Below are 20,381 nucleotides of genomic sequence, written 5' to 3' on the forward strand. Positions count from 1 at the left end.
GTGAGTGATTACCATCAATTCCTGCTCCTATCTGACTCAGCTCTCAGACTATGTTGTAACTGAGTTTGAACATCCACAGATAGGTGCTGGGTTAATTCAGCCTGTCTTTGTGGCCAGGCTGCTCTTGAATCACAAGTATATAGCTGTATTTACACAGTGCAGGTGCTAGGCAATATGAGTTCACTTTCCACTGTTCCCAAAGTACCATTGTAGAGCCCATCTGCCTGCCCAGGTCCACATGTTTGTGTGTTCTCCCACCAACACAGCATTTTTAGCCTACAGGTTTTACAGCATCCAATCCAGCTGCTGTTGCGAGTTATGGACTCCGCCCAGCATCTGTAGCCTCTTTCAGCTATTGTTAAAGTTATTGCAAAGTCCATTTTTGTTGGTTCAATCAGAGGTGATAAGACCCTCTGGAAAGCATTTTGTCTGTAGCTGATGGCCCTCACAAGCTGGCGGCAGATGTTGATGTGGAGGTTATTGACGTTGCATGCAGATCTGAGAGATGTGAGACAGCGGAGCTCCTTGTGGTAACTGTGAGATGAAGCAGCTGCTCTGAAACAGCCACAGCCACAAAAAACTGCACAAGTCTGGGGTGGCTGGAGCAACTCTAGACTCTTCTCCTCTTTATGAAGTTAAGTGAGGCATTTGCTTGTATCTCTGTCAAATGATCCAACCAAAATTAGGACATGCACACCTGGCGATACAAATAATTTCCTGATCTTGTTCCCACTGGTGTTAACAGGTACAGTGGTGCAAAGCTTAACTTTCTCTATACTGGCTTTGCAAAAGACCTTAAGAAATACAATTTGTATTGGTATCTTGTACTGTTAGCTGGAATATGAAATTCTGTGGTCTGCAAGGTTGTTTCGGTGAGGTGTTGTGAAGTCAAGTTATGTCGTTCAGAGTAAGCATGTGAGTTGTATTGCTATTTCACTTACCATCAGCAAGAACCTAGAAAACACAGACAGAAACATAGAGGCAGAGACTGGCTGTCTCCCAAGGTATGGAGATCTTTTTATTTCCACTTTTTTACATTCAGATGTTGCCTGTAGGTACAAATACTATTTGGATTAGACTAGTTTAGCAGCCACAGCAGCCACAGACATGACAACGGAATGGGCATGTAAATGTTCTGCATCCCAGGAGCTGTGTATATGCTTCTGGAGCAGAAGCCTATGTATCTTTGGAGGGATTATTTTCTTTTACTCCTATCAGGAATTTCACCAGCTAAGCTATACCGCTGTTAAAAAAACCACAAAACCCCCACTTTATTGAAGTCCCAGGACAAATCAAGACACACTCAGAGGCCTTGCTTGTAGGACTACTGAAGTTCCTTATATCCTGCTTTCCCAGTTCATTGTAGACTCTGTTGCCTTTTTGTCTGGGAATGCCATCTTGGCCATATCACCCTGGATAACTCACCTCATAGACTTCTTTGTCTGGCTGCTTGCTTTTGTCCTTGATTTCTTTACAGATTTCCCCCATTCCAGTGTCCTTAACTAGAAGGACATACAAAATCATAACAATCCCAGTTTGCTTGAAAGTCGGTCAATCTTATGCCCCCAAGTGTTTACCAGCTGATACCTTTAGAAAATTGTTCACCTTGGCAAGGGGCCTTATCTCCTGAGCTCTGCAGTACTGACAATGCATGTCAACTGCTTTTAACTAATAGTGGATTTTTCATATGGGAAATACTTTTAATAGGAATGCTGGATCCTTGTTACTCCAGAAACCGCTAGAAAAATAAGGCAACACTTAACTATTTCATCATTAATTTAGTACAAATGGATATTTCAAATACTCATTTTTTCTTTATAACTCTCAGGAAACAAATAATTTTTATTCTGATGAACTCTGCTAAACAAATAAACTGTAATGGGCAAATGTAACTGCTCTTTTGGGGAAGTAATTTTTCTGCTCCTTAACTCATAGAGGGCTTGTGGTGCCCCTATATGGTCTGTAAGATACTGTACAGCTGAAGGGAGCCTCCTAAAAATTATTTTCTAGATGCAATGGGACAAAATATTCATGCAATTTATTGTTGGGGCCGAGAGAACTAAAACTTGTGCTTTATTGAAAAGGGATACTTGCTGAGTATATATCATGATCTATTGGACAGAGAAGTGCAGGAAGTCACTGGTAATTTTTATAAGCTATCCCACTTCATGCTTATGCCAATACATCTCTTGTGTATTAAGTATTCCTGACCAACTAAGGATGTGAGAGAGGCACCAGTCTCAGCTGGAATCTTTTTGTTGCCTAGCTAAATCTGGAGAGCCTTCTGCTTTTAGCTTTAACAGTCAAGTTTCAGTTCTCTTTATGACCAATGGCTTTTAAGGTACCAGCATGTATAACTGCAGAAGAAGTCTTCACCTTTGTGGAAGACCATAGAGTGCCAAACCTGTTATTGTTAGGAATCATTGAGCTTTACCTGAGATACAGGAGATTTTTGTTTTACTTGCAGCATCCAAAGGGTTTTCTGGTTTTCTTCAGAACCAGCTTTATTTAGGAAAGCCAAAGTCAGCTTTGACGATATTAACTAAAATGAAGTGAACATCCCACAAACTGACTGCTAGCAACAGAATGTACCATGTCATGTACCATGACCCAACTGCATCCTTATGAAGCCTTACACTGATGATGCTGTAATTTTCTCAGGCTTTCTGGAAGAATATTGGCTGAGAGTTAAGACTGGATAAATACAGACTTAAACTTGTACTCACAGCAACAGGGTGGAGAAGACAATGTTGGAAAATGTGGGAAGATTGTTACCAAATAAAAACAAGGATATGTTCTTGCAGATAGTCTGGATAGTGACTACAGAGATATATGTTAAATATACAATTTTAAGAAACTCTGTAGCATTTTCTCAGGGGTTTAATTTTCCATAATAATACCAATAAAACAAAACAGAGCCCTTGGAAGGTGTGAACTCCTGCCTGTATTCAGAGATAGGCAATGAATGATTATATATATTTTCTGAGCTCCACCTTAACCCAATGTATGTAGAGAGAGAGAGGGCAAGACTTGGGAAGACACTGCACAAGAAAAATGTTTATTACAGAAAATGACACATGAATGTTACTGCAAAGGGAATATGAAACAAAAATATTACTTTGCCTTTGTGCAATATTAACAAATTTTACTATACAGTACAGAACTGATGGAAAATAAATCGATTTAGTGAATAATGACCTCTTATTCTGTTGTTTGATTAAATATGCTTTTTCCTTAGATGATTGATTATTTATTTACTCTTTATTGCAGAGAAAAGACAATTATGAGAAGTTAAGAGATGAACTTTTTTCAAAAACAATTCAAATTTGGCCAAGAATTGGTTTATAGAAAAGGTATTTTTGATCCACGTCAGAACAATGTTCTGGTAATGCTTTCTTTTAGATCTTCAATGTCCCTCTGCTTTGGGTAGGAAGGCTGACCTTCTTTGGGAACATGACCTTCACTCACAACTATGCCATTACCTTCCTTACTGAAATACCTTACTGAACGGGGTTTGACAAAACTGTTTTGTCAAGTTATAAGTTTTTTTGTAAAGGAAAAAACACCCCACAACCGAACCAACAACTATCCCTTCCCTCCCCTGAAGATTTGATCTATGAAAAGGTCAGCCAGAATCTAATAAGAAACTTCCTAATACTACAGCACTAGAGGACAAAAACTGGACTGGAAGGCTGGGGCAAAATGAAAAGATTGGGACAGGCTTTAAAAGTCCATGTAACTTATAACTCCAAGTGGGACAGTGAGTAAGCTGACTTGGTAGGTCAGATAAGGTTTAAAGTAATCTGATCCTGAACTATTTGATCTTCTCCTTGGGCCTGTAATTAATTTTTCATTGCAGTCAGTGAAGCTGCAGAGATGAGAGATCTGGTTAAACTTAAACAAAGCTGCCAGATATTTTTGGGGGGAAAGAAGGGGAGAGAGGTATTGAATGTGAAGACTAAGAAAAATAATTCTTTGAGGCCTGGGCCCAAGCCTCTATGACTAATTCTTGTGGCTTAATTTTCAGCAAGTGTTCAGCACCTTGCTGTTCAGGGGAATCAGTTTGTTCCTAATTCTGTGCTGTGCCTTTCATTTTTCATTCTGCTTTCTTACGTCCTGGTGTCAGAAGCATGACTCATGTCATGCAAGAAGAAAGACTGAGAGAGTCCTGAGCTCCCTTCATGGAACAACAGTCTTTATCCCTTTACCAGAAAACTGAGAGATGTAATAATCTTTCTGATTCTTCAACTTCTGGTCTGGTAGGTAAGTCGTGCTACTGCTGAACAGAAGGGAATGGAGATATTTCAGCTCTATAGAAGAATTTCTGAGCACAAGGCTGTATTTATGCATAACATTACAGGAATATTAGAAAAAGTATGGAGAGCCCTGAGGGTCACACATGCATTTTTGAAACAAAAATTTATGAATGGAGAGGAAAGCAGAAATTGACAGTAATGAACGACAGAAACTGTAATTTAATCGAAATACAATATAAAAATCTTATTTGAGTCAAATATGACTTAGAGCAGACTTTATTAAAATGCTATTGATCACTCCATTAGGTGTTAGAATGAATAAGGATGATTGTTCCCAGTAACCAAGAATGTGGTGTCAAGTTGCATTTTATCAGCATATCCATATGTCACATTGAGAAGGGCTTTCAAGTGAATCTGCTAGCAATCCCTCAGGGAGACTCAATACTTTCTTTCAAAGATGCTGGAAACTCAGTGACCACTCAGGTCTTCCTGGTCATTAACCTAACATCAGAAATTAGGAAACCTCTCTATGTGTAGCCCTAGCAAGACTGGCTGCAAAAGGTTTAGGTGTTACAGGGTTTGTTGTTGGTTTTTTTTTTTTAGTTTTTTTTTTTTTTTTTAAGCTGAGATAGAAATGTTAATCAAAATCTTTGGTGGGCAGCAGGTTCATTACTGCAAGGTCTGGACCCTTTTTTTTCTCAGTGTAACCAAAATATCCTGTACTGAGACTTTAGGTTCAGCACTGATGATAGAAGAGGTGTGAAGCAAATCATACGTATGTATAAGATTCTGCTATATGATGACACATATTGCTGAAAACTCTTATCTTCATGTACTTCCCCTTATTTGGTATTTTTTTTGTTTACTCATCTCTTTGTTTTTGCTGTAAGCTTGTCAACTACTGATATAAGCTTGTCAGCTACTCATCATCCATAAAGGATGAATTTGGTCCCAACACACTTTCATTATTCCTCAGCAAAGAGCCTATGGCCAATCTCCATGGCATGCAGTGCCACTGCTTACAGTAAAAGCCATCACAGATTTAGGTTGCTGAAGCACCTCCAATAACAATGAATCCCATTGTCAGATGTGGTATGAAGTCAAGGTCAAATTTCCATAATATGTTGACTAATAATGGAGGATCCAGTGTGTAGTCTTCATCAGTCTCACCTCTCTGCTTGTCAGCCCATCAAGAACATTGCTAATGAACCATTTGGCTGTTGCTGGCCTCCAAATAGTCATACACATTGAAGTCCTATGGCACATGAAAGGCCCATTGGAAGAGCTATTCTTACCACAACTTCTCCACTTACAGGTATTAAAACTGAGATGATCCATTGTCCTTCTGGTACTCTCTAGGTTTTCACCATTTTCAAGCATCATTTTGACCCAATAACATATCACTTAAAGACCTACTGTTTTCTTTTCTTTTTTCCACTGACAGCAATAATCTTTGAAAAAAGGAGTGGCAGTGGCAAGATTACAATATATATTATACTAGGCATAGCCTCTGAATACTCTTTAACTATGGATATATAAAGATAAAAGAGAAATTGTATGGAAAGTATGAAGAACAAAGCAGAAGTATTCACATTTGGTAGCAGCTGGGTGGAAGGCAGGCCATCCATCAGTAAAGACCCATTAGATGTTTATAAGACTGCCTAGAATTTTTAAGAATACTGTGCCTAGGATAATAGACCCGTGTACAGATCCACACTGGCATCCACAGGGTAATGCTCCTTCAGAGAGAATTATTGTTTGATTTCTTATTTGAAGTTTGACTCCTTCTCAGATCTATCAAAAGCTTTCCTTGCTTTTTTAATGCAAACACCAGCAGTATATCTTTTAGGGTTTGCATGCTCTATTAAGAAAAATTCTAGCCTGCTATTCCTTTTTGATCTACATTCTTATGACAACAATATAATTGGCAATTCTAAAAGTTCATGGTATTTTAAAAGAGGACAAAAATATGAGAACAGTCTTTTAAATGCTGAAAATGACAACTTTAATTGTAAAGTTATTTGTTTCTTCATATTTTAGCTTTTTTCTTTTTTTTTTTTTTTTTTTTTTTTTCCAATTCTAAATGTAGTAGATTTACACCAGCAAAGTATTAATAGCTTTGGTAAATACAAACATTATAGTCAGCTTTAACATACAATCAGCAGTAAGCTTTGAATGCTCTGTATTCTCTATTCTTGTCATAGCAATGCTGCAATTCAAATAGACTTTAATACAATGTATCAGATACTCTCTGCCATACATACAGTTTGAAACAACAGAAGAATGGTCTGAAGGCAAGAGGTTATGCTGAAAGATCAGCACTTATAAAGATTTCTACTTTAATTTAGTGTGTTTCTTTCTGACATGGGCCGGAATACAATTTTTTGCAGGAAGGATAAATATAGTCAGCAAAACTCTTGTTCTGCTGAATTCAGTGGGATTTTATCCCAACCACACAGGGAACAGTCATGTAGAATAAGGATTCCTTATTTCCAGTCCCTGACAATATTACCATCTTGAACTAGAGAAGGACCTTTACTACTACAAACATTTCATTTCTTTGTAATATGGTTGGAATTTTTACTCACCATATATGTTTTTCTTTGGTATTGTTAGATTCCTTTATTAACTACCTAAATTTCCAGGCATCAGATGTGTGTTCATTGCTTATTCAGGGGTTCTTTAGTCTTCTGTCTTATATGAACTGCTGCTGTGAAGTTTCTGCATTTTCTAAACATACAAAGCTTTCTTATGTGAAGAACTGAGAGATCTTAGAAAATGCAATAAACATCTCTTAATACATTTAAAGTGAATACTCTTTTGCTGTGTATTTACCAGCATTTTTTGATGGGACTTACACATGCAAGGAATTCAGACACCTCATATAATTCAAAGAAATTTGTTGTCAGCAGTTACCTTCAACAAATACACTTTGATTTCTCCAAACAGCCATATCTATTTTGTTTGATGAAAAACTGCTCTCCATCTCTATTGGCATCTAATTGCCTTCTCCTACCATGTATCTTTTTACTGATTTACGTCTTGTCTCAGCGTTTTCTGTATTCTGTGAGGAATCCTCACAGGTTGTAGCTAGTGGTGTTATCCTATGTATCCTGCAGCTATAAATGTTTCAGCACCTTGTCTGCATTCTGTGCTGAAAGGGAACAGTCCTTTTCATTTTTCTGTCCTGGTGTTCCCCCAATGATCCCTAGATTTGATTTAATAGAAAAATCAATGTTGATGTTCTGATAGTCTCCCAAAGTGATTTGGTCCTGTTGTTCTAAACAGATAAAATTACATATATAGTTACCTTGACTAGTAGCTGATTAAATCCTCTGCAGGACTGCATTAATGTGCATGGCACACTGGACCTCAGGAAGACCTGGAATGATAGAAGCCAAGCCCCAGAAAAAAATGTGTACAGTAATGGGTGGCCAGATACACATTTGGGACTCACTTTTGGACAGAATTACTCTGCTGAGCTGTAATGCTGCTACAGGGGCTGACACTGGCAAGCAGTCAGTATTGTGCAGGGGAGGACTGTAAGGCATGCTCCAAAAATTAGAAGAAACTGAGTTCCAGATGTTAAAGCAGAATGGTAGAATATTGAATCTGTGAAGACTGTTTTCAAAGCCTGACAAGAAGAGATGGTTTAAAAGGAGATTCATTTCCCTTTTCAAACAATGATTTTTTTTCAGTGAGAGAATTTGAAAACTCCATGGACCCACACTTAAAGCTCACCAATGTAATCAGAAATATGGTGTTTAACTTTTGTCATTTCCATATATCTTTAAAAAATGTCTTGTATTCCTACAAGATCATTTTTATCTTCTCTTTTCCAGCTCCAGCAAATATTGGTCATTTTGATGCACAGCTTTCCTTTACATGATTGAGTAATGACTTATACTTCTAAATGTGGACCTGTGGCTTTCTATGCAAAGTGGGATTCAACAAGCTTTCACAGGGCATTAAGGCATCAGGAATCATCATACTACTCCCTTATTTAATGAACACTGGAGATTTATAGCACTAAATTTAACTAACTACAGAGCTTGCAGTGCTAGTTTAGATCTGTTTTCTGTGAAAATGTGGCACATGTGATCAGTCTCAGGTCAGCTTGCTCAGGTTTGATCAAATTTGACACAGGATTGTCAATCCAAAGCTAAACCTTTTTTGAAAATTGGTTCTTGGCTGGCAGAGAGGGACAGAGTATCTTCATTGATAAAAATAGATAAATAAATACATAAATAAATGGCCAGTCCTTTGCCATAGGGAAGGCAGTAGTGACCCAGATGGGAGCCTGGGGGATTGCAAGCAAGAATAGCAGTCACGGCTGGGGAGATGGGGCACCAGAGAGCTGCAGGACAACAGGCCACATCAGTAGAGGGACCTCGGATAAAAGTATGTGGGAGAAAAATAATCTGTTTCTTTAATTCTCCTATTCAGGAAGCAAATTGTAAAAATCATTTAATCATCAGTGATGAAAAGCTATGGCTGCCAGCTGAGATGCCTCGGTGTTGTACATAATGTTTGTTTTAGCACAGCATGTTGCTTGCAGAAGGATGTGTTGCTAATTAGTCCTAAAAGTTATAGGAAGTTTGTAATATACTCTTTTTATAGCTAAACTGAATGACTCAAGACAGTAGAGTTATTGTATGAGTAAAAAATAGCAGGATGAGGCCATTAGAGTCTGCCAGTCATCAAATGTCATGAGCTTTCTTCATTACAAAGCAAAATTTGTCCTGGAAAAAAAAATAAACAGAAAATCTCCATAAACCATCTCTTCTTTCTGTTCAGTGTGCTTGAGTCATTTCTAAATACACAAAGTCCTAAAACCCAAAAGAACACTGTAAAAAAATAAACTAACTGAAACCATAGCTCTTGCTGGAGTCACTGCTCTGCAAATATTCAAAGCGGCTCATTACCGATAGGGAAGCTGTTGCTGTACGCTTGGACTGTTTGTCAGCTTAGATGAATAGGGAAAATGGGATAAAGAGATTTAACTAAGCTACTAAGAAGGGATATAGTCAAAGACCAGTAGTTGCATTCAGTTCAGATTTAGGGAAAGCAATGACACAAAGTCTGGTGTTGACTGAACTGGGAAGAACTGGCTGAGCTCCACTAACTCATGTACCACCAGAAAATCTGGCCTCTATAGTTCCAGTGTGGACAGTTAGCCTGTCTCAGTCCACCTCATAATTAAAAAACTCACGCATCCCCCAAAAGAGACACTAATTCAGGTTCTCCTGTGTATCAGGTATGACACAGTTGTCTAATTATAAGCAGCAGGCTCAAGTTGCAAAAAATAGAATTTCATGACTGGGGAGGGAGACAGGAATTTATTCCCCATATTTCTCACGCCTTCATTTAAAGTCAATTTTCTTTAACAACCAGACTAACATTACATGGTTCTGAGTATATAACAGGGGACAAAAGGCTGGTAGTCCTCTATAGGTCCTGCTAGAACTGGAGGAATGGTTCTTGGTGTTTCCACGTTTTGTGTGGGAGATGCAGCAGAGCTCAAATCACCACATTTACCCTCTCCTCAGAGGAAATATTTACATTTTTACTGAACTGGAGGGTCAGGGGTCTTCAGTTTTACAAATTCAATCTTACAGCTAAGATTAGTGAATTTCTCCAACACTTGTCCTAGAAAAATAAAACCAGATTCTTTTTCAAAAGTAGTAAAAAGATTAAAATAGTAATGAATCTTAGAAAGAAAGAGTCATGTACATAATACCAACATATTTGAGCTCTGCTAGTGTTGGGTTTTAGGCATTTTATATTGCACTAGCCACATAATACAATGTGGTTGTGCAATGATATGTTATAAAAAATATCTTATGTATTTTGTAAATTTGGCATGATTTTGATATTTTTGGTTAAAATGCAAACAAGTGGGGATTTAAGATTCAAAATCAAAGGTATCAGGATTCTAAGAATAAATCAGAGTCCATCTCCTTCAGGTACTGAGAAAAGACTGAGATTGTGATTGAAAGACAAAAATATCCTATTTCTTCACTTGGGTCCTCAGAGTCTTTTCTTGTTCAGATCTGTATTCTCTTACAGCATATTTGTGGCCAATGTCAGTTATGGATACTGGAATCCAGGAGCTTTCCAAGCTTTGGTGCCAAGAAGTGAGCACAAGTGATCAGCAACAATGTCTTGAAAGCACAGTTGTAGGTGACTTTATATACATGTACACACATATATAGATCAAAACATAGGAAAAAATATATCGAGTTGAGCAGAGTTCATCAGTATCTTATTTGTTATAGTGTATTTCTCCCCCTCTATTTTCAGTAGTCCAGGGCACCATTGCAGCTGGGGATGAGCAGGTGAAGAGAACAATTACCCTATTTCCGGAGCTAACTGTGGGCTTCACTTAGGAAGCCAACTTGCTGGGTTAAAGAAATTCATCGCTGTTGATCTTAGGCAAGGAATAAGATCTTTTCATGTGACCCACCATGACTAATCTATTTATTTATTCATAATAAAGCATTGATGGTTGGTGTAATTCTCTTATCTAGCACAATGCAAAGGATATACAGAGTCCATACAGAGGGAGACATCAATACAAGCCAGAGGGATGCAGATGAACAAGCTTCTTTATAGTGGCAGTCTTATGGCTGCATTTGTAAAAGATTCATTGGTATCTGCACCAGAACTGAATCCCTCTCCCTGCAAAAATCCAAAATCCTGCTGGCGGGCATTCAAGAGAATTTTCCAATGCAAAATAAATAAATAAATACTTGGGCAAAAATATCTTACATGAAAAAATCTAGCTGAGCTCCATTTACTCAAAAGTCCTGCTCAAACCAAGATGTTTTATCTTTTAATATCTATCTATTTATGCATGCATGCAGGGAACTTACTAATTGGAATTGTATTTGTAAGTCTACTGACTATTATATGCTACATTGTAAATTCCAACATTTTGCAGTTCTCAAGCTGCCATGCAGAGCAAGTTAGAAATAAGTCCTTCCTTCTTACATTTTCCATGTTTTCCAACAGTTTATTTCTTTGAAGTGTCTTTGATTTTTATATATATAAAATTCAAAAAATTAACAAAAAATCCCAATCTAAATCCCCAAACAAACAAAACAAAGTCCCCTGTGCTAATAAAATTGCACATTTAAGGGGAGGGGGGAGTTAGCTGTGCTACAAAGCTATTTTTATTTCAGCTACATCAGTTTTATCTAGTTTAATGTTTGTTCTGTGACCATCTGAAATTCAGTTTCAGGTAGTTCTGTATCATATCAGCATAGGATGCATCATTAATTCTAAGAGGATGTTTTCCATTGGCATATGCTATTTTCACCAAATGTCAAGGCTTGACATTTGCTATCTTTATCTGGTTTTGGTGTATCACTCATACTGAGATTTTGTTTCTTCTTATCTGATATTGATTTCAACTGTGACCAGCTGTGTTGCTAATAAATTTCAACAGGCAAGTATCCCACATTTAGTTCTTCACCAGTAGAGGAAAAGAAACAGCCCAGTGACAAAAAAAGTAAAGAGATACTTCTCAGTTAGGATGTTTGCCTGTATCCTCATATTATCCATCTCTTAGCACTTCTGTTGATGTAGCATTTCTGATTGATTCCCTTGGAGAAGCCTCCATGGAAATCCTTGCCCCTCAGATGAAATATTCCTTTTTGCTCTCATCCACTGCTTCCTGGAGAGCGGGATCATTTTTCAAAGCAGCATCTGCGCTTTCGGCAAACTCAGTTCCTTTTGCCTCGTTGGTGTGGTAGGTGCCCTTATGCCTGTACATGTACCGGACCATCACCACCAGTAGGCAAATGAGAACAAATACCACTGCAGCAATCACACCTAGGGGAAAGACACCAGTTAAACAGTCAGTAGTAAAATATGAGCAGTATCTCACAGGCAGATATCACAACTTGAACTACTTGATAGGGAGAAACCCATGTATCATAGGATGCTCACATGTTGCAGTGTCCAGAGTCAGAACAGTCTGACACTGCAAAAACCAAGATGGGACATAGATACTGCAGGAATGCAGGTCAAATTCTCACTATCTTTCTTTCAAATCAATGGTTTGATTTAGTTGAATTAATTGGAGCTAAAAGTTCATAAACTGAGGAGAACTAAGAGAACATAAAGGAAAACCAATAGGTTTCTTTCATCCTTCCGGTAAGAGATACCCAGGGGAGTTTGCAGGCAACCTGGCCCTGCCTCCGTAAGTGTACTCAGTTACGGGAGAAGTACAGGACAGTGAGTATTTCTTAGGAGACATTCAACAAATAACAGGAGCCGTGTGACTGCAGTACTGCTCTGTATTTGCAAGCTGCCATTTCATGCTGTGCTCTAATTAAGAAAGTCTGATTGTAATGAATGTGGAAGTGACACATGGGAGAAGGAAGGGATTCTGGGTAGATCTTTCCTGTCTACTGGACTAAGGCTAATTACTAGCAATGTGTTGACTGGACAAAAATTTCCATAGGTAACCCAAATGTGCATAGGACTAAATGATGAATGGAAGCACTCCGAGAGAAGGAAAGCAAATTCAGGTTCCAGGAGTGGTTGTGCAGAGAACAGTGGGTGTCCTTGCTTCCCAGAGCCCTTTCTTCTTTTCCTTCTCTATTCTGAAATGTAGAAGTTCATGAAAGAGAGGCACCCCTGACAGGTTGTTATTAAAAAATTACAAGCTGTATCCCCTTCATCCCAGATCAAATTGCTCACTTAAGAATCTTGAAAACAAATTAAGTATTGTGATGTTTATTCAATTTGTGTGATATTTATTTTTGTTAACATTTTTTTGCATATAACTGGGATGTGCTTATAAAGACTTTAGCTGTGATTCTGTACAAGTACATGATACTGAGCTGTTTCTATATTCACATGACTCCATTAGTAAACCAAACATTAAAAAACACACGATAAAAAGCACCAGAACAGGACATTCCTAGGAAAATCCATATCTGGAGTGTGAAGCTGCTGTGAGGATGCAATATGTAGGAATTTGTCTGACTCATTGTAGGCATCTACAGGTCAGGAGGGTCCATAAGAGTTACTCCCTTTGGGTTTCCTCTACTGTCAGTGGAAGGTGTGTGTGGGGGGGCAATGCCTCTTCTAGAACTGAATTCCTACATTTGGTCAGATGAATTGCTCCCTGGAAATGCGTACTATTCTGCAGAGACAATGAGGGGTATGTAGATAGTAAATCTCTTCTGTCCCCTGTGTTCAAGATATGTGGCAGGAGTGGGTATCTCCAAAGCTTTAGATTTATCAGCATCAGTAAACTGAGCAGAGATACCCCATCCGCATGAAAATGGGGGAATGTACAGAATGGAAACATAACCCTCATTTTAAAAAAGGGAGAAAAGAAGACCTGGGGAACATCAGGCCAGTCAGTCTCACCTCTGTGCCCAGCAAGATCATGGAGTGGATCCTCCTGGAAACTATGCTAGGGCACAGGGAAAATAAGGAGGTGATTGGTGACAGACAACATGTCTTCACTAAAGGCAAATTGTGCCTGAGAAATTTGATGGCCTTCTACGACGGGGTTGCAGTGTTGGTGGATAAGGGAAGAGGAACTGACATCATCTACCTGGCCTTGTGCAAAGTTTTGACACTGCCCAAGATGACATCCTTGTCTCTAAATTGGAGAGACATGGATTTGTCGGATGGACCACTTGGTGGATAAGGAATTGGCTGGATGGTCGCACTCAAAGAGTTGTGGTCAACAGCTTGATGTCCAAGTGGAGAGCAGTGACGAGTGGCATTCCTCAGGGGTCAGTATTGGGACTAGTGCTGTTTCACATCTTTGTTGATGACATGGACAGTGGGATTGAGCGCAAGTTTGCCAGTGACACCAAGCTGTGTGGTGTAGTTGACACGCTGGAGGGAAGGGATGCCATCCAGAGGGACCTTGACAGGCTTGACAGGCTTGTTTGCATGTGCAAACCTCATGAAGTTCAACAAGGCCAAGTGCAAGGTCCTGCACATGGGTTGAGACAATCCCAAGCACAAATTCAGGCTGGGCGATGAGTAGATTGAGAGCAGCCCTGAGGAGAAGGACTTGGGGGTATTAGTGGATGGAAAACTAACTATGACCTGACAATGTGTGCTCACAGCCCAGAAAGCCAACCATGTCCTGGGCTGCACCAAGAGAAGTGTGACCAGCAGGTCGAGGGAGGGTATTCTCCCCCTCTACTCTGCTCTCGTGAGACCCCACCTGGATTACAGCGTTCAGTTTTGGGGCCTCCAGCATCAGAAGGACATGGACCTGCTTGAGTGAGTCCAGAGGAGGGCTATGAAGGTGATAAGGGAGCTGGAGCACCTCCCTTATGAGGACAGGCTGAAAGAGTTGGGGTTGTTCAGCCTAGAGAAGAGAAGGCTTTTGGGGACACCTTCTAGTGGTCTTCCAGCACTTAAAGGGGGCCTACAAGAAAGCTGGAGAGGGACTATTTACAATGGTATGTGGTGATAGAACAATGGGTAATGGCTTTAAAGTGAAAGAGGGTAGATTTATATTAGATATAAGGAAGAAGTTCTTCATTGTGAGGGTGGTGAGGCACTGGAATAGGTTGCCCAGAGAAGCTGTTGATGCCCCCTCCCTAGAAGTGTTCAAGGCCAGGTTGGATGGGGCTTTGAGCAGCCTGATCTAGTGGAAAGTGTCCCTGCCCATGGCAGGGCGGTTGGAACTAGATGATCTTTAAGGTCCTTTCCAATCCAAACCATTCTATGATTCTATGAATATTAGCATTGTAAATAAAAATGATAACTCTGTCTTAAAAAATATGCCTGCAGTGTTATCCTGCAGATTTTATGATGCCTGGTTTTGGAAAGTGAAGTTACTGCTCGCAGAAATGAGACTGCTTATAGAAAGAACTTTAGGTTTACAATAATATCATAGTTGCAGTGGGGGCTTCATCAATTTTTAGGACCTCACTGGTATCCCTTGACACAAGAGGCTTTAATAGGCTTTGGATGTAGCACAATATTAATAAGCCTAAGGGACTAAGTACAAATCAATTTACCTGCTACTTGTTCATAGAAAGCTGAAATTAAAGTTACAGGAGATGGGACCTGAGGGAAATATAGCAGAACCTCACCAATTTGCACTAATGATTGGTATACCCCCTTGTGAATGACTGAAATTAGTGTGTTAGCATGGAAATGAACAAACACAATAAAAATAAAAAGACAGGTTCTTTCTGTGAACATAGCTTTGCTCATTTATTCTGACAACTGTATTTAGTTTAAATGCATGAGAGAGCTTTAATGGAACACCAGGAAATGCACTGTGGTATATTCTGTAAAAGTAAAGGGTCAGCTGGTATGAGCTAGCATGACTCAAATCAAAGGTGCTACACTAGGTCTGTATTAAATGAAAATCTTGGCCCAGTGACTAATGAAGAATATCAGAGGTTGACATTGCTGCTGGACTGTTAGGTATTTTGTCCTAAAATGAGGAATGGATGGGGGTGGTACTGCTCACTATATGGTTTATGCTCATTATCTCATCTTGTTATCTTGCCAATAGGCCCTCTGGGAGCAGATTTCCCACTGGCCTAATTAACTCTAATTGTGCCGCTCCTGTTGTCTTGTCAGCAAAGTGGGGGTTTTGCAAAATGCAAGAAATCAACCAACCCGCTGTTTTAATTCTAATGGTGCTGCTGAGCACGGTCTGCTACTTACCTCCAATAACAGCCACATCTGCTCCAGCTGTGGGGCTCTCAATGTCTCCATCTATAAATAGATTAGAACATACCAAAGTTAATTAAAGAAAAAGGAATTGGATCATATGTAACAGCAGTGACTGTACTGGTGGTGTTGTATTATTTTAACCTCTGAAACTCAGAACTTAAACAAGATATCTTGTTAGCAAAAGACATTTACGAAACTTCTCATTAGAGTTAGCTGTACTGTAACAGTTTTCTGTCACCATAACACTGTAAAATAAATAGCTAGCACATTATGCAAACTATCATGGCCCTCAGGGAAACACCTACTGTTTATTATGAGCACTTACCTGTAACATCCTCCAGTGAATGATTAAATTAAGAGCATTTAGGTACTGTGATTACTCTCAGAAAGGTGGTTTTGGGGAAAAAATATTGGGGCCTATTTATGTTCTCATTTATGGATCTTCAGAGTACGGTCTGGATCTTGATTTGATGCAAATTAATCTGGCTCTATCGATTTCAATTAATATTTATTTATCTGTAGTATCCTGTTTTCAATCTTAGCCTTTCTTTTCTTTTAAACCTACATTTGGAATCAAGGCAAGCCTGTTATGTGTGTGGTATAAAACACGGTCCCCACTTAGAGTAAGTCTGAATTCAGTGCTGATAAATCAAAATATGCTCTTTTCTAGATTATAATTTATTAAAAAAAGGTAACTTTGCAATTTAAATGCAAAAGAGAAGTACCTGACCATGTCTTTTTGAGAAGTAAGAAATTGGTCTGAAAAGTTGTAAGCTGCTGAAAGAGTAGTTAGACTTTGAATTACATTTTGATCTTAATTATAACATTTACTAAGAATATCCAAAACAAGTAATGAATAGCCAGTATTTTAAAGGGCAGAGGAAAAAATATCCTAAAAAATGGTGAGGATTTTTCTCTCCTTATTATTTGATATAGAACTTAAGTGAAAGCAACTTCATATAGACAAGCATTTCTTCACTAGTTTCCCTTTAATTGATCAGGGTACAATTCTGATCTTGTTTTCTGTTCCTTATTTCATGTTATTAGTATCAGCCCACTTAGTCCTGAATTATGTAGATGGCTGAGAAGGTGATGAACTCCTGGAGTTTTTCCATGTAGGTTTATGACAGGAAACTCCTTTCTTTGTTTATTATTATACTATTTATACAATTCTATATACTGGTTTCTGAACAAGGCAAATAAGAACTTTATGCAAGGTCTTTTTTTATTTCCCTTTGGTAAATACAGCGGATAGAAAACTTCTCTGGAAAAGGTAAAAATACTAGTTCTAAATCCTTCTATAAATTCAACAGTGGCACTATGACTGATATCTGGCTCTCCTTTTGTTAAATCTGTGATACATGATACAAACATAAGACACTATCAGCAGCTTTCTCTTTACTCATGTCCGGTCTTTTATATCAAATTGCAATAAACTGAGGAGAAATGAGATTCAAAGGAGCCCCCTCTTCCCAAATATGGGAGAGGTTTTTTCTAGAAAGTAGGAGTACTTCGCTCTCCCCTGGAGATCCTTCCTACATTTTTTTCCAGCTATACACTGATGGAAAGATTGAGCACGCCTTGTGTAATTTAAAAACTCTAATTATGTCTATGTCCATTCAAAACCCGTGTGCCTCAGAAGAGATTAATTGCTTCAAGGTCAAACTGTTCTGTATTTCTTTATACACCAAATATATGCTGCATGCCAAAAAAGCAGGCTCCTCTACAGCAATCAAATACTTGAAGGTGTGAATTCTAAAGTGCTTCCCTAGCCACACAGCTTACTTCCAAACATTAATTCCAGATCAAATCATTATCCCTTTAATTATAGAAAGGTATGTGAGTAACTCTCTGCTCTTTCCTATCGTTCCCAGGTGCCTCTCAGATTCAGATAACAAGCAGGTGCCTTATCTCTAGTACTTGCCACCACAGTGCTTTTTGATAATGGATTACAGTAGCATCACTTTGCAGAAAAGTTTTCATTTCCATACTGCACTTTCTAAGTTTTCAGAAGAATGCTGGACCCATATTAAGCTATCATGTAGTTGGCACTGATCTATCTGTTAAGCTGACGATGCTGTGCCATTCAGAAACCAGCTAACACCATGATGTGGCTTCACTCACCACAGTTCCCATTTTACTGCAAGCATGAGAGTCTGACTTCTTTGTGTGTCGACTTCTGACCACAGAATGGCCTTGCTGTCCTCCCACATGGTCTTTTGCTGCATCATCCGGAGTGTCAGGACATTGCAGCCAGCACCACGTATTGGGTTTGCGTGGCAAGGTTTTGGTAGCAGGGTGGCTACAGGGGGGTCTTCTGTGAGAAGCTGATAGAAGCTTCCCCTACGTCTGACAGAGCCAATGTCAGCCGGCTCCAAGATGGATCCACTGCTGGCCAAGGCTGAGCCCATCAGAGACGGTGGTAGCACCTCTGGGATAACATGTTTAAGAAGGGGGAAAAAAAACACCTGTGCAACAACAAATGCAGCCAGAAAGAGTGAGAATATGTATGAGAAACAACTCTGCAGACATCAAGGGCAGTGAAGAAGGAGGGGAAGAAGATGCTTCAGGTGCCAGAGCAGAGATTCCCCTGCAGCCTGTGGTGCAGCCCATGGTGAGCCAGGCTGTGCCCTGCACCCATGGAGGTCCATGGCAGAGCAGATCTCCATCTGCAGCCCGTGGAGGACCCCACACCAGAACAGGTGGATGTGCCTGAAGGAGACTGACCCTGTGGGAAGCCCACGCTGGACCAGGCTCCTGGCAGGACTTGTGACCCTGTGGGGGACCCACACTGGAGGAGTCTGTTCCTGAAGGGCCTACTTCCTCCCCCACCAGTGGCGCAGGGGGACAGGGTGGACACCAGGTACACACCAAAGCCTTTCCCCCTTCTTAACTATGTTATCCCAGAGGCGCTACCACCATTGCTGATGGGCTCAGCCGTGGCCAGTGATGGGCCTATCTTGGAGCCGGCTGACATTGGCTCTGTGCGACACAGAGGAAGCTTCTAACAGCTTCTCACAGAAGCCCCCCTGTAGTTTCCCTGCTACCAAAACCTTGCAACACAAAGCCAATACACACTAATGACCAGAAGTTTCCAGGGTCTGCTCTCAGATCAGTTTTGGAGCAATGATGATGGAGGGGAGACAGGGACCCTCAATGCCTGTCTCAGTCTCTGAAATAACACTTTGTCCAAAAATAGCTATGTGATTCATGGCAGTATCATGATATTGCTAGGCAGGGGGAGAAGCTATCAGTGTCATTCAAGATTCAAGCAGTATCACCCTTCATGAAATATGACTGAGGAAATTTCAAGGCATGTGCTCATGAAATGAGGCTGTATTCCCAGAGCAGGGGTGACACAACAGCCACTTTTCAGACAGGAATCCATGCTTGGCCAGGAAACTCAGCATGCTCTCTCCAAACTTCAGCTCAGTCTACATGAGAAATACACTGCATAACTGTAGGACTGAATCTTTATTTTCTGAGGCACAAAAGATATCCAACATACTGCAGGAATTTTTAGCTGAATGATGGCTGTAGGCTTTGGCCTTCTTGTACCTTCTTTATTCTGTTCTTTTTTGTGTGCAGAGCACTCAGAAGTCTGTTTCAGTAACTGCTGTTACACCTGGTTTGGTTATTTTCCTTTGTTTCAAGGACATCTTCTGTGTTATCTGCTGCTAAATTGTCCTTAGAAAACTTCCTCTCATTGTTACACTGGCCCTTGTCCATAGCTACAATCTGATCCCAGAAGTGTTTAGACTGTTGTTATTTAGTGCCATTGGTTACCATGACACACAGAAATCAAAAGATTGTGGGAAAACTTGTTTTTCATAAAACCTTTGGCCATCAGAATGGGTTGACTAAATCAAGAATAGAACAAACAAATCAAATTGCCCGTTGTTGGAAAGTATATTTCTAAAATCCAGAATGAAGGGAAAGAAATGCCTTTGTACCATGACCTGAAATTCATCAAATTCCAGTTCTGCCCATAAACTTACAGATAAGGAATTTTGCAATAGAACGACAATTGCTACTTGTGTCATTCTCATCAATCAAATAATGCTGAGGAGGAAGCAGCCTCTGAAAGCCTGGGATATATTCCTGACTTAAATACTGCAAGCAGATCTCTGGCTTTACACTTCAAAGGTGAAAAGCCAGTACAACTAACTTTTATGTTAATGTAGCCAGTGGTGAGTTTTTCCTGCTAAATTTGTCAGTAAATTTGTCAGTAAATTTTTTAAACCATCTCCTCCAGGTGTGATTTTCCAATAAAACTTGACTTTTACTAATTGTGATAGTTTTTTCTAGTTTAAACTGATCGCATTCCATTTTGGCTGAGCACTTTTTTGAAGGAAGCGGGTCCAGCAGTGAAAATGCTTGTTTGAGGTTCAGCACTCTCCTTGTTTCGCTATGCACTTCTGCTGACAGTTGTAATGGTTTATTTTG

At 39.6% G+C, this 20,381-nt stretch overlaps 1 protein-coding gene across 1 annotated transcript in view; it reads right to left on the minus strand.

Moving 5' to 3' along the window:
- Nucleotides 1-3,036: 3,036 nt before the first annotated feature.
- Nucleotides 3,037-20,381, minus strand: part of GYPC (glycophorin C (Gerbich blood group)) — a 41,090-nt gene continuing 23,745 nt past the window's right edge. The window contains exons 2-3 of the mRNA XM_074873540.1: nt 15,927-15,977; nt 3,037-12,092 (exon numbers count right to left, since the gene is read on the minus strand). Of these exons, the coding sequence (XP_074729641.1) occupies nt 11,896-12,092; nt 15,927-15,977 (248 nt within the window). The 3' untranslated portion in view covers nt 3,037-11,895. The remainder of the gene's footprint in view (nt 12,093-15,926; nt 15,978-20,381) is intronic.

This window comes from Strix uralensis, chromosome 6 (assembly GCF_047716275.1).
Source record: "Strix uralensis isolate ZFMK-TIS-50842 chromosome 6, bStrUra1, whole genome shotgun sequence".
Lineage (NCBI taxonomy): Eukaryota > Metazoa > Chordata > Aves > Strigiformes > Strigidae > Strix > Strix uralensis.